Below are 12,629 nucleotides of genomic sequence, written 5' to 3'. Positions count from 1 at the left end.
TTCAGGCAGGGTTCCCTGAATGGAAGTCTTTAAATACTCATTTTACTCTAGAATTCTTATGCTTCCAGGCAGATTTTATGGGTCACCAGGCCGCACAGTGGTATAAAACATTATCTGGATATTTAAATAAAAAACCAAGGACTGTACTTAGAGATATTTGGAGCATTGAGATTAAGCATCAAATTAATGCATCTCAATGGCCACGTATTTGGTCTTGGAGGATAAGATGTACAATGTCTGCGTCTATGAGGCAAACATGGTTTTTCCTGTTGCATAGAGCACTCTGGACCCCTGTTCGCTTACAAAAATTGGATTGCTCTAAGTCTAATAGATGTTGGCATTGTCATCTTGAGGCTGGAACTCTAGATCATTTATTATTTTATTGTCCTTTTATTAATAATTTTTGGAAATTGATCTGGGGTCAAATAAATTGTATGTTAGAGAATCCTGTGGCCCTATCATATGACACAGTTTTGTTTGGAATGTCTATGAGGGCCAAAAGTCAAATTTTATCGAATAATAACAAACTGTTAATGATTTTAACAGGAGTTGCCATCCAACATATAACACATAACTGGAAAGACTATAGAGGATTGAATTATTGTTTCTGGTGGAGTTCGGTTTGTCAGGTGTATGAAATGGAAAAAACATTGGCAATCAAGAGAGGTTATTATAAGAAATTTAAAGAGGTGTGGAGACCATTAATTGAGTATTATAATAAATAAATAATTATATTTATCCCCATTAAATATATGTAGGGGGGAGGAGGGATGGGTGGGTTTTATGACATTATGAGGGGTAATATATGGAAAGGGAGGGAGGGGAGATAGTTTATGGTATAAAATGAATGTAGAGTTTCAAGTGAAGAATGTATAGTATGACTTGAATTATTGTACACTTGTTTGCATAATGTAAAAACAAATAAAGATATTTAGATTTTGTTGCTATACTGCCCTTCAAATGAAAATCAGAGAATTATAAGAGGAAAATGGTGTAAATAATATTAACTTTAAAAAACCCAATAAGTCACAAAGAAAGGTAATGAATTGTACTTCATATATTTGAAAAGGTCCACAATCTATTAAAAGAACAGCTGATTTAATCAATCCAAATTAAAAGACTACTTAGGCAACCATCCAGTCAATATTTAGCTGTCAGCAGTTAGCTTTTTTTTTTAAATGCTGACCATTACCAACTAAATTAAGCCCTGATATTTAATGCTGGGCCAGCTCTGGGCACCGGAATTGAACATCAGTATCTGACCAAACTTGTGCAGTCTGCACGTTTTTGGTGTTGGGTCAGCGCCCGAATCACTGCCAGCAACATATTCAGGCAGCCTGCATGGCCTCTGCAGGCTTCACTCTACCTCAGTCCCACACTCAATGATATCACTTCCCTCTTTTGGGAGGGAAACTTGAGCAGCCAGCAGCAGGTTATTATTAACTGGAATCGACATTGTAGAGGTAGTGGGCAGGAATGTTGGATTGGGGACAATAGGGAGAAAGTGAATGATGCTGTCTGGGGGAGGGGGAGTCAGGGGTGAGAGAGTAAGAGATGCTAGCTGAGGGGGGGACAAGGGTAAGAGAGAGATGTTGACTGAGGGGGGTGGGACAGGGGTAAGAGAGATGGCTCTTTGTTTTCTCTAGTATAATTTAATTAAATTATGTAGCTTTATCATATGACACAATTATATTTGGCATGTTGATGAGAGCTAAGCCTCAAATATCTGCAAATAATAATAAGCTGTTAATGATATTGACAGGGGTTGCCAGTCAACAAATAACATATAACTGGAAAGATTGTACAAGGCTAAACTATTGCTTTTGGTGGAATTCAGTGTGTCGTGTGTTTAAAATGGAAAGAGCGTTGGCAGTTCAGAAGGGATATTATAAGAAATTCAAGGATGTGTGGGGACCATTTTTAAATTATTATAATGAATGATTTACACTTTTCCCAATTTTAATTTTTGCATATGGAATGGGGAGGGGGAAGGGTTGGATTTTTATTAATATTACATATGAATGATAAGACAATATATTCCTGTGGTTTTTCTTTTGATGTATATGGATGTGGATGGGGGGGAGATATTTCTTTTTCTGTTGTATAATATAGTGGATTTTCAAGTGTTATTGTCTTATATATTGTTTAATATTTGGCTGTACACTTGTTGTGAATTATAAAATGAATAAAGAAATAAAAAAAATAATAATTAAAATGCTGAATTGTACTGAAATTCTAGGTGATAATTTGAAAAATATTGTTTACATGTTGTCAAATAAACTTGCAGAATTTTAGAGAATTTGCAAATTGTGTGTGCAGAATTTGGATTTTTTTTTCATAAAATTCCACCAGGAGTACCGCCACCACAACACCAACTCCAAGCTTCCCCCCCCCCGTCCTGACATCTGATCTAATCCTCCAATCCCCCTCCCAACCCTAGTTTCCATCCTTAGTACTTAAAGGATCCAAAATTCTAGAGAGATCCAATCTAAGCATATGGGACCAGGACAAAAAAACAGTTTTCTCTAAGGCCTTAATGTGTGTATTCTAAACAGAAACATAGAAACAGAAAATGACAGCACATAAAGACCCAATGGCCATCTAGTCTTCCCATTCATACCATCTTCGAGATCCTGCATGTTTTTCCCATGCTTTCTTGAAGTCATATGTAGTCTATCTCCACCACTTTTATTGAGATGCCATTGCACACATCCACCACCTTTTTCATAAGAAGTATTTCCTTACATTATTCTTGAGTTTCTTTTCATCAACATCCAATGTTCCCTCATTCCAAAGCTTTCTTTATATAGAGACAGAAAAATGGAAGCAGATAAAGACCATGTAGTCTATCCAGTTTGCCCATCAATGCCATCTATTCTCTGTTTTACTCTTTTAGAGATCCTATGTACTGTCCCAAGCTTTCTGGAATTCAGACATAAAAATAGTCTTACTGGGTAAGACCAATGGTCCATCAAGCTCAGTAGCCCATTCTCACGGTGGCCAATCCAAGCCAATCCAAGTGGCCAAAACCCAAGGAGTATCAATATTCCACACTACTGATCTAGGGCAAGCAGTGGCTTCCCCCATGTCTTTCTCAATAACAGACTATGGACTTTTCCTCCAGGAACTTGTCCAAACCTTTCTTAAAACCAGCTACGCTATCTGCTCTTACCACATCCTCTGGCAATGCATTCCAGAGCATAACTATTCTCCAAGTGAAAAATAATTTCCTCCTATTGGTTTTAAAAGTATTTCCCTATAACTTCATCGAGTGCCCCTAGTCTTTGTAATTTCTGAAAGACTGAAAAATTGATCCAGTTGTAACTGTTCTACTCCACTCAGGATTTTGTAGACCTCAATCATATCTACCCGCAACCGTCTCTTTTCCATGCTGAAGAGCCCTAACCATTTTAGTCTTTCCTCATACGAGAGGAGTTCTATCCTTTTTATCAACTTGGTCGCTATATCTTTCTTGAGATAAGGAGACCAGAATTGAACGCAATACTCCAGAACAGGTCGCACCATGGAGCGATACAGGGGCAATATAATAATTTAATAATTCCTAGTATCCTGTTTGCTTTTTTGGCTGCTCATGTTTAATCCAATTTTTCTCTTTTCCTGTACTGCTCTTCCTCTTGAAAAAGACCATATCGAAACACAGCTCGTGTTGAGGGAGCTGTATCTGTATTGGAATATGTGTTCGTATTTGGAATTGGATTCGCCTATGTGGATTTTGAACTGGTTATCTTGTGAAACAATTTATGAAATACCTGCACTTACACCTTATGGACTAGTTATTCACTATTGGTTTTAGGCATGGATGATTGAATGATATATTATGGTTCTCCTGTTGATATTTGTAAATCTGTTATTGTTTATAGTTTGTGATTAATGTTTTATGAATTTTATGATAACATTTATATTTAAATGTAATAATATGAATTAAAATAACTTTTGCCATAATATTAATGAGTTTGGATTCTCTTATAATAAGATATAATGATCACATTAAAAATTCCAGTCCCCTATCTTTTTAGGGTTTGAAAAATGCAATCTGTAGCTATCAGTTGAGCTCTTGAATTTCCAAGGTAGGCACTTGACTTAAGAATAAATGATTACCATATATACTCAAATATAAACCAGGATTTTTTGGCCAAAAAAATTTGCCTCTGACAGGGGATGGAGGGAAGGGGGCTGGGTGCAGAGCCTGAGAGGGCAGGGCACTTGAATATTAAGCCGCCCAACTTGTATTAAGAGTCAACCATTTTTCCTCCTTTTGGGGGGGAAAATAGGGGACTCGATTTATATTCGAGTAGATATGGTATGTGCTTTACTGCTGTATATTACTTTATATAGTAGGTACAGCTCAGTATTTTGGAGCAGGGTACTTTCTTGGAAATTCTTTATGCTACATAATTGGTTTTGCACACCAAGATCTGTTTAGAACTTGATAGCTCGGGTGGTATCTGCAGTTCCTACCTGGTCTCCATCATGAGAGATCTTCTGGGCTTTTTTGGTGTCAAATGAACTGCTCTTTTGCTGCTGCTCCCTGATCTCCTTAGGCTGAAAAAAAAAAGCCTTGTAAGCAGTAGTAGTAAGGGAAGTTATATTTTTTAATTGAGTTTCAAATTGTAAAACTTAAATAAATGAAAAAGAAATCATAAAAAATTACAGAAATAATAAAGAAAATACAGGACCAATCAACATCTACATAATTTGCTAGCAGAGGGAGAATTCCAACAAATAATATTTGAATTTAGCTTACATCTTTTCAATGGTAGCTGAAAATATGTTGCATGCAGATTTAACGGGCCCAATATTAAACAAAAACAATCTAACTTCATAAATTTAGGAACCTATGGCAAGTTAGCTTCTGTAAATGTTTATCTACGCCCCAGTTCTCATAGATAAAGCAAGATTAACATACAAGCTAGACAGCCTGAATAAAGAGAGAAATTGCTCTCATTTTAAGTCAGCAAAAAATCAAACTCCAGGACAATAATTATACTAGAAGAGAGGAAACTGTCTGCCCAATATTCAGTGCTATTTAAACGGCCAAGAACGGCTCGTAGATGGTTAAATAGCAGTTGGCCAGCTAAGCACTAATATTTAGCAGGAGATAGCAAGATATCTCTGCTGAATATTAGTGCTTAGCGGCTAAAACTTGATAGCCACTGATTTTCTTTGTGAATATTTTTTTTTATTGATTTTTCATATATCAACAAGTGTTATAAATTTTCCATACAATTTATCTTAACAATACACTTGATATTTCTATAATGTATTTTATATAAACCATATTTTATATTATTCTTCTTATGAATTTACATAGTATATATATTGTAATGATTTTATCAATTATTATTTAATTATGAAATTTTTTCCCTCCCTTTATTACGTTAATTTTATACAAGACTATCATTCATTATGATAAATTATTTATAATGTATGATAAAAAGAATAAATTCCTTATCCCTTCCCTTCCTCCCTTCTTTAACCATTATCTTATTATGGGAAAAAAATTAAAATCAGTCATTGCAAAAATCTGTTAATGGTTCCCAGATCTTCTTAAACTTATCCATATATCCTTTTTGTGTTGCAAATGTACGCTCCATCTTATATATATGGCAAACTGAGTTCCACCAAAAATTATAGTTCAATCTGTCACAATTTTTTCAGTTATGTGTAATTTGTTGAACTGCTACTCCAGTCAATATAAATAAAAGTTTATTGTTATTTGATGAAATTTGACTCCGAGCTCTCATTGCAGTACCAAACAAAATCGTATCATATGTCAAGGCTACCGGATTTTCTAACATCCTATTAATTTGAGGCCAAATTGATTTCCAAAATATTAATATGAATGGACAATAGAATAAAAGATGATCTAATGTCCCTGCTTCAAGATGACAATGCCAGCATCTATTAGACTTAGAGCTATCAATTCTATGTAAATGTGTAGGGGTCCATAAAGCTCTATGTAAAATAAAAAACCAAGTTTGTCTCATAGAAGCTGACAATGTACATCTTAACCTCCAAGACCAAAGTCGTGGCCATTGAGATGCATTAATCTGATGCTTAATCTCAATGCTCCAAATATCTCTAAGACCATTTTTTTTCTTTTTATGTACAAATCCAGATATTAATTTATACCACATTGCGGCCTGGTGACCCATGGAATCTATCTGAAAACATAAGAATTCCATACTAGAGAATGACACGGGGAAAAAATCTGTCCCCGTCACCGCCCCGTCGCCGGCCCACCATCCTCTGCACCGCCCCGTCACCGCCGTTCCCTTCACCGCCCCGTCACCATTACCGCCATCCCTTTCACCGTCCCGTCACCGCCACTGCCATCCCATTCACCGCCCCGTCACCGTCCCCGCTGCATCCATATAAGCCTTAGTACTGTAATATTTAGCTTATTCCTTTCTTATAAATCAAAGTTCCTGCTGCTGAACTAGAGAAAGAGACGTTCAGCTGGCAGGGCTTTGTTTATAAATTTTTATCAACACAACTAATATACTATTTTATCCTAAAGCAAAAAATAAATAAATAAATATAATTTTTTTTTCTACCTTTGTTGTCTGGTTTCTGCTTTCCACATCTTCTCATTGAATTCCTTCCATCCACTGTGTGTCTTCTCTCTGCGTCTTCCATTTGCTGTTACTGTGCCTCTCCCTTAACCCCCCCCCCCCAATTGGTCTAGCATCCATCTTCTTCCCTCCGCTCCCGCATAGTCTGGCATCTGTCTTCTTCCCACTCTGTCTTCCACATTTCCCTTGGGGGTCTGTTCCTCTCCACCCTCCTTCAATGTCTGTTCTATTCCTTTCCACCACCACCCTTCCCTCCCTCCTTTACCATCTGTTCCTTTCTACTACCCTTCAGCTCCTCTCGCGTGGCCTATCTACCTTCCTTCCTCTTATTTTCATGGCACGTTACAATGTAATTTGTGCAAGCCACTGGAGCCTGCAAGCTCGGTCCCTGTCCCATCCCCACAAACCATCTCCCTTCTGTGCTCCTATTTTCTCCATTTCTAATATCTCCCCTATGTATCTGTCATTGCCCCCCCTGTGTCCATATACCATCCCCATGGCATGTCCCCTTTATGTCTCTGTCCCTATGCCCCATGCACATAATTTCCCCTCTTTCTGTTACCTTCCTGTGTCCAGATTTCCCCTATCTTCCTCTTCCATACCAGTGTGTCTCTTCTTTTCAACCCCATCTAGCTTTTTTCCCTCTTTCTTCCCCCCCCCCTGCTTCTAGCATCTGGCTCACCTGCCAGTCCTTCCCTTTCTTTCCTGCTGTGGGTTTTTCTTTCCGACTTCATCCCCTTGGCCCAGAATCCTTTTCCCTTTCACTCCCTCCTTCCAATTTGAGCCGGGAACACTAGCGATCGCACGGTCCCCGCGGCCACTACCTGCCTGTTTGGCCGGCTCTCTCCCTTCTCCTCACTTTGGTTTGTGGGTTTTCTTTTTCGGCGACCTGCGCGCTTTCCCAGGGAGCCGCGCACGCGCGGCTGCTCAGTGTTCGATCTTCTGCTCTGCTGCAACTTCCTGTTTCCGGTTGCGTCAGAGCAGAAGATCGAGGCTGAGCAGCGGCGGGTGCGCGGCTCTCTGGTAGCGTGCGGGTCGCCGAGGAGGAGGATCTGCGGACTGGGGTGAGGGGAGAGAGCTGGCTGGACACTGGAATCGATTGGGCGGGCGGGTGTGAGCTGCGGGGACCGCGCGATCCTTCATGCCTCACTGCGGGGGACAAGACCATTCACCGCCCCGCGGGCGGTGAATGGCCTTGTCCCCGTCGCCGCAGCGACTGCTAGTTTTCTTCCCCGTTTTCAGCGGGTGACCCGCGGCTAAAATGTGGTGGCCGCGGGTAAACCGCCACCGTGTCATTCTCTATTCCATACTATGATAGTTATTAAGGTTTTTCCATTCAGGGAACCCTACCTGAATGGCCTGCTTCAATTGCATCCATCTGAAATATTGTGATTTATTCAAACCAAATTTATTTTGCAATTGTGAAAACTCAAGCAGTTTACCTTTATTCATTACATCCTCTAAAATACGAATTCCAGCGATCATCCAATGTTTCCAGATAATTTTAAAACCGCCAACTTTGATCTTTGGATTGAGCCATATTGTTTGAGTCGTTGATTTAGTTATTGGAATAGGAGTTAGATTACTTATATATCTTATAGTTTTCCAAGTATCAACAAATATTTTGTGATCCTTATATAACCTTGGCATTTGAATACTGATAACATGGCTCAGACGTAAAGGAAACATTAGTCTCCATTCTAACCAGAACCAATCTGGTATATGTTCAATGGGCTCTGGGAGGATCCAATACATACCCTGAAGCATAATATAGGCTTGATGGTACCTATAAAAATTTGGAAAATTTACCCCTCCCTCCGCAATTGGTCTTTGTAAAGATACTAGAGCAATTCTGGGGTTTTTTCCAAGCCAAATAAATTTTGTTAACATTTTATCCAATTTTTTATAAAAAGACCCCTGAAAAAAAATTGGTATCATACCCATTTGGTAACAAACTACTGGTAAGATCATCATTTTTACAGTTTGCACTCTCCCCCACCAAGATATGCATAAAGGATTCCATTGCTCACACATTTCTGACACTTTTTGTAATAAATTTTTTTCATTAATTTTCATAGTCTCATCCACAGTTTTTGTAATCCAGATTCCTAGGTATTTTAATCCTTCTTCTTTCCAAATAAAAGAAAATGAGTCAAATAGACTTTTTGTACAATGTACATTGAGTGGAAGCACTTCTGATTTATTCCAGTTTATTTTATATCCTGAAAATTTTCCAAATTTTTCAATCAATTCAAGCAAATTTGGAATGGTTGTTTCCGGATTTCTCAAATAAAGTAAAATATCATCCGCATATACTGATAATTTATATTCTCTATCTGAATGCGGAATACCCTGTATCTCCTTTACCTGTTCTACAGCTAATAACAAGGGTTCCAAAACGATATCAAAAAGCAAAGGAGATAGTGGGCATCCTTGTCTAACCCCCCTCTGTAGAATAAATCTTTCTGAAAAATTATTATTGATATATAATCTAGCAGCAGGGGAGCTATACAATGCTTTTATTATTTGTATAAATCCGGATCCTATACCAAACCATTCCATTGCCTGAAACATGAAGGACCATTCCACTCTATCAAAAGCTTTTTCAGCATCTAATGAAATAGAGAATGCTGGATCATTAATGGATTTTGTCAAATACAACATGTGATGTGCCAATCTAGTATTATGAGATGAATGTCTTTGAGCAACGAAACCTGTCTGATGCATATCTATAATGAAAGGGAGATCTTTAGCCAATCTTAATGCTAATGCCTTAGTTAAAATTTTTCCATCCACATTTATTAAAGAAATAGGTCTATAATTTGAAACCAAAGTGGGATCTTTATTTGGCTTAGGTAAAACTATAGTTATTGATTCAGCCATAGTACCTGTAATACAACCTTTATTTAGTTGTGTCTGATATAATTTTAATAAATAGGGCATTATAATGTTTTGAAATGATTTATAAAACTCCACTGTATAACCATCTCCACCTGGAGCGGATCCAACCCTAAGGGATTTCAAAGCTGTATCTAACTCTTTTAAGGATATTGGCTCTTCTAAACTTTGTTTTATATGTTCAGGAATCTTTGGTCCCTCTATTAACTTTAAAAAATCTAAACCATCCTTTTCCTTTTTCGAATAAGGCTCAGAAGAATACAAATCTTTATAAAATTTTAAAAACTGTTTTATAATGGGATCAATTTGAGATAACATTTCACCATTCTCATTTTGAATAGCAATTATTTTTGTTTTTCTTTTTTTTGCTTTAAGATAATTTGCTAGCATTCTTCCCGCCTTATTCGAATTTCCATAATACAAAGCTTGCTGTACAAATAAATCTTTTCTAATAATTTTTGAAGAAATTTCATTATATTTACCTTTAGCTTTTAAAAGTTCTTGTTGTGTCAAATAATCCCATTTTTCAATTAATTTTGATTCTAGAGACTTCACCATTTTTTCCAATTCTGTAAATTGCTTTTTTTCCTTTTTTTATTTGCAAAGCTGAATAAGAAATAATTTGTCCTCTAATGTATGCTTTAAAAGCATCCCACAAAGTCTCTATTGAAATTCCTTCTGTATCATTAATTTGAAAATAATCTTTCATTTTTTCCAAAAGATTTTCACAAAAGTCAGTATCTGCAAGCAATGTATTATTTAATCTCCATATAGGTCTATTTCCATTTTGATCTATTATTTTAATTTCAATCCACACTCCAGCATGATCAGATAGTATAATTGGATCAATGACAGCCTGTGTGACTTGATGTACTAATTGATTAGAAACAAAAATATAATCTATTCTAGAAAAAGAATTATGAACCTGTGAGCAAAATGAAAATTCCCGACCATCAAAATGAAGAATACGCCAAATATCTTTTAAATCACAAGATTGTATCAAATTATCAAGGCCTAATGATTTTATAAATCTTCTCGGATTTTTATCCATCAGTGGATCCATGACAGCATTGAAATCCCCTGCTACTATTAGATTTGAAGTAGCAAGTAGAAGAATCAATTGTTGTAGAGTTTTAAAAAATTCATTTTGATTCGAATTAGGGGCATATATATTGAAGAGCGTCATGGTGGTATTTCCCATGTCCATTTCCACATATACCCATCTTCCAAGAGGATCAGCTGCCTTAAACTTAAATGAAGCAGAACATTTTTTATTTATTAGTATAGCAACACCAGCTTTTTTTCCTATTGCCGAAGAAAAAAAACATTGTTTGACCCAATCACCTTTTAGCTTTATAGATTCATTATTTGACAGATGGGTCTCTTGTATGCAGCATATATCAGCGTTTTGCCTTTTCAAAAATAATAATGCCTTTTTTCTTTTAATCGGGTGATTGAGACCATTAACGTTTAAAGAGATTATCTTAAGATCCATCATGTACTAATATAATTTGTAATATAACAATCCCATCTTCAATATTCTTTATGAACTCCATTTTCCCTTATATAAGATAATTTAAAGAATTGCCTTCTTTACCCAAACCTTAAAGTTTAATACCCACCCATTCCCTCCCCACCCCATACATATATGAACACTTGGAAACGCAAATTAGATCAGGTCTGACATTACTCCATCACAAGCTAAAAAATTATAATTTTGTAATTATTACTCCATATTAATAACATAACATAGCATATCATATTGCTAATATAATTTATAAGTTCTATATCTTTGCTTTCTTTTCTATTCATTTTCAGAATCATATATACTCTTTTTTTTTTTTTAAATCACTCTATATATATTCCATAGATATAAGAATCTTTTAATTAACTTAAATCAATCTTCACATACATTTTTAATTCCATTCATAAAAATCATTTCTCCAAAAATTTTAAAATTAGAAAATAAGAAAATATTTAAAAATAAAACATAAATAAAAGATTTTTATAACTCATTCCCACTATCATACTTATTTGTATTTCCAAATCAATCATACAGAATCTTCAAGAGATATATCAATTGACCTTTCTCTTTTATCCTGTTAAAAACTAATATCTGCAATAAAATGGGTCAAATATACTTCCTAAATCACTCAATTAATATATTTCTTTAAAAATAAAATATTAGTTTTCCCTATACAACCATTTATTTTATTCTATATATGTTCTTATATATAAGAGTCTTTATGTCTGTTTTCTTATTTTTAGCTTCCTTCTCGAGCTCCCTTCTGACTCTCCGTAGACGTAAAACGTAGAAGCAACTAATCTTCTTCATTTCCGGTGCGATCATTTATTAAGGAGAAAGACTTCCTGTCTTCGCGCAGATTTTTATCTTTGACTCAGCGACTACTGTATTTCTAGCACACTTCTTTTTTTTTTTTTCTTTTTACTTCCCTTTGAGAATAGAGAAGCAGTGGCGTTGAAGGATATCTTCCAAAAGGCTGTCCCAGTCTATCTTCCAGTCTCGCATATATATAGAATCTTCTAGGTAAGTCAATGCTTCATTTTTCCTCCACGTCATTCAGCCATTGACGTGTTTGCATGTATTCCAAGTCTGTTCCATGCTCGTGATTTTAATCATCGTTGTTTTTTAAAGTAAGTTGAAAGTTCCAGCATTCTAAACGGTGTATTCATTTTTATATATTTTTCAGAATTTCTTTGTAGTAAAAATTAACTTAGAATGGAATAAATCAAAGTGAAAAGTATTTGATACCAAATCAGTCTTATTGAAATATTTTGAAATATTCCCAATTTTCACTTAAGAAGTCATTGGTTGTTCACATTGTTCAAGGTATTCTGCTAATTTTTTAGAATCAGTGTAGTTCTGTGTTTTATTTCCTAAAGTTACCTTCATCACCGCTGGGTAGAGAAGTCCATATCTAGCCCCTAGTGCTCGTAGTTGAGGTCTTAAATCAAGTAGTTGTTTTCTTTTTAGGGCAGTTTCTCAGACGAAATCTGGTACAATATGTATACGTGCATCCTGACATCTTAGATTTTTGTTTTCTTTAGCCAGCTGACATATTTCAACAACATGTTGATATCGTAATAATTTAAAAATAAAAGTTCTTGGACCTT

The 12,629-nt window shown here is 35.9% G+C and overlaps 1 protein-coding gene across 7 annotated transcripts in view; it reads right to left on the bottom strand.

The window, feature by feature from the left end:
• Nucleotides 1–12,629, bottom strand: part of SPA17 (sperm autoantigenic protein 17) — a 68,720-nt gene that overhangs the window by 17,632 nt on the left and 38,459 nt on the right. For all 7 annotated transcript variants that reach the window (XM_033917876.1, XM_033917873.1, XM_033917875.1 and 4 more), the window contains exon 5: nt 4,480–4,563. In XM_033917876.1, the coding sequence (XP_033773767.1) occupies nt 4,480–4,563 (84 nt within the window). The remainder of the gene's footprint in view (nt 1–4,479; nt 4,564–12,629) is intronic.

This window comes from Geotrypetes seraphini, chromosome 13 (assembly GCF_902459505.1).
Source record: "Geotrypetes seraphini chromosome 13, aGeoSer1.1, whole genome shotgun sequence".
NCBI lineage: Eukaryota > Metazoa > Chordata > Amphibia > Gymnophiona > Dermophiidae > Geotrypetes > Geotrypetes seraphini.
This window is presented reverse-complemented; position numbering and strand designations above follow the sequence as displayed.